The sequence below is a fragment of the Solanum verrucosum genome, unplaced genomic scaffold, assembly GCF_900185275.1.
Source record: "Solanum verrucosum unplaced genomic scaffold, falcon-dt-bn FXZP01000182.1, whole genome shotgun sequence".
Lineage (NCBI taxonomy): Eukaryota > Viridiplantae > Streptophyta > Magnoliopsida > Solanales > Solanaceae > Solanum > Solanum verrucosum.
This window is the reverse complement of record NW_026020378.1, coordinates 926,595-929,022: the sequence shown is the minus strand read 5'-3', so window position 1 is coordinate 929,022 and position 2,428 is coordinate 926,595. Positions and strand designations below refer to the sequence as shown.

At 34.2% G+C, this 2,428-nt stretch overlaps 1 protein-coding gene across 1 annotated transcript; it reads left to right on the top strand.

Moving 5' to 3' along the window:
• Window positions 1-208: 208 nt before the first annotated feature.
• On the top strand, window positions 209-1,012 carry LOC125838740 (abscisic acid receptor PYL2-like). The gene is made up of 2 exons (XM_049517782.1): window positions 209-436; window positions 666-1,012. The coding sequence occupies exons 1-2, from the start codon at window positions 211-213 to the stop codon at window positions 1,004-1,006; spliced, it is 567 nt and encodes a 188-aa protein (XP_049373739.1). The 5' UTR covers window positions 209-210; the 3' UTR covers window positions 1,007-1,012.
• Window positions 1,013-2,428: the final 1,416 nt, after the last annotated feature.

Genomic DNA, 2,428 nt, shown 5'->3' with positions numbered 1-2,428 from the left:
ATTCCAAATAAGAAAAAAGATGAAAAGCTAAATAAACAAACCAAGCCCCATATCCTCCATTACTAGTACTTTTTTTTCTCTCTCTTTTTCTATTTCCAAGACAAATGAAAGAAAGCTGACTTCTCTAATTTATTAGTATTACTTATTCTTCAAATTGAAACCAAGCTAGAAAATATACAATTCTCTCCTCCAAATTAACCTGTCAAAATCATGGCTCGTACTAATTGTCAAGTTCCTCAAGGGCTTAAACAAGACGAATTCATTGAGCTAGAGCCATTGATTCGAAACTACCATACCTTTGAGCATTTATCAAACACTTGCACTTCACTCATAACACAGCGAATCGAAGCACCCGCAAACGTCGTGTGGCCGTTCGTCCGGCGCTTCGACAATCCCCAGAAGTACAAGCATTTCATCAAGAGCTGCAAGATGACAGGTAAACTAATTAAATAAATTTAAGGTCTCTTATTAAAATTTGATCTGGACGATGAATTTGATTGGATAAAGCTAATTAAATAAATATAAGACCTCTTTTCAAAATTTGCTTGAATTTGTCTGTAAACTAAGGGTCTCTTATTAAAATTTCCAGCTTGATGATGAATTTGTGTGGGTAAACTAAGGCCTCTTATTAAAATTTAATCTGAAAATTGGATTTGTCTATGCAGGTGACGGTGGAGTGGGAAGCATTAGAGAAGTATCTGTTGTGTCTGGAATCCCTGCATCGACAAGCACAGAGCGACTAGAGATACTAGACGATGAGAAGCATATTCTGAGCTTTAGGGTGGTAGGTGGGGAGCATAGGCTGAATAATTATAAGTCCGTTACATCGGTGAATGAATTCGAGAAAAATGGGAAAGCTTACACTATAGTATTGGAGTCATATATTGTGGATATACCGCAAGGGAATACTGGCGAAGATACCAAAATGTTTACTGATACAGTCGTCAAATTGAACTTACAGAAGCTTGGCGTAGTCGCAATGGCGGCTATGTATGGTCATGAATGAGCATAGATGTCTGGTACTGGTGGTGGTGGTCGGTGATATTCTCTTAATTATATTTTTATTTTTTTTCAAAAATAATACAAAAAAAAAGAAGGGAAAATCTCTTTCAATTTGATAACTAGTAATTCTTAGTGGTTAGGATCGTTTTCTTGCAACTTGGAAATTAAGTTAGTTTGTAGTATATATTTTTTTTAGTTTCAATTTGGTGGTTGTTACATTATTACTCTTTCTTGTTTGCCAACTAGATGATGAGTACTATCAATTTCTTTTCTTTAATTTAATGAATTATTATTGGTTCGTTGGGTTCATGGTCCTTTAATATTTGTCAACTTGCAAGTTAATTAGTAATTAATTACTTCTATTTTAGCTTTAGATCTTGTATGGTTCCATATTGATATAATCGGCAGCATTTGAGTTGCATTTTTATATTTGGACAAGGTACTCATTTAGAGTGTGTTTGGTCTGAAGAAATGTTTTTCAATTTTCTCATGTTTAATTGGATTAAATATTTTTCAAATCAACTCATTTTCCTCAAATTTAAGGAAACTGACTTCCCTTCAAAACTTAAGAAAAACATTTTCCAAAACTCTCTTCCAACTTCAAATTAAAATTATTTTTTTGTTGAAAATCAATTTATTTTGTCCCTACCCTCAAATCAGCCCCAACCAACCCCCCCCCCCCCCAAAAAAAAAAAAAAAATAATTAAAAACAAATTTAATTTTTTTACCCCACCCCCACCCCCTCTCAAAAAAATATTAAAAATTATTTTTAAAAGATATTTCTAATCTCAATTTTTTATTTTTTTACCCCCACCCACTACCCTCGCCCCCCCCCCCCATCAGCCCCCCAACCCCCTTCAAAAAGAAAAAAAATTAAGTTTGTTTATAAAAAATACTTTCAATTTCAAATTTTTATTTTTTCATCTCGATCCTCCCTGGCCACCCCCTCCCCCCCTCCCCAAAAAAAAAATTGAGTTTGTTTTATTTAAAATATTTTCAACTTCCAAAATTTCATTTTTTCACCCTATGCTTGATCCCCCGCACCTCCTACCCAGCCCTCCCTACCCACCCCACCCCCTACCTGCCCCCCCAAAAAACAAATTTAAGTTTGTTTTTAAAAAATATTTTCAACTTCAAAAATTCATTTTTTTCACCCTACCCTTGACCCCCCCACCCACCTCCTACCCAGCTCCCTGGCCCACCTACCCCTACCAGCCCCCACCCCACCCCAAAAAAAATTTAAGTTTGTTTTTAAAAAATATTTTCAATTTCAAAAATTATTTAGACTCTAGTAAAAATAAAAGTTATTTCTCAAAAATATTTTTCATTCATAAATCAAACACTAAAAATCTTTTTTGGAAAATATTTTGTACTCACCAATCAAACATGAAAAAATAAGTCAAAAATCAACTTGTTTTCCAGGAAA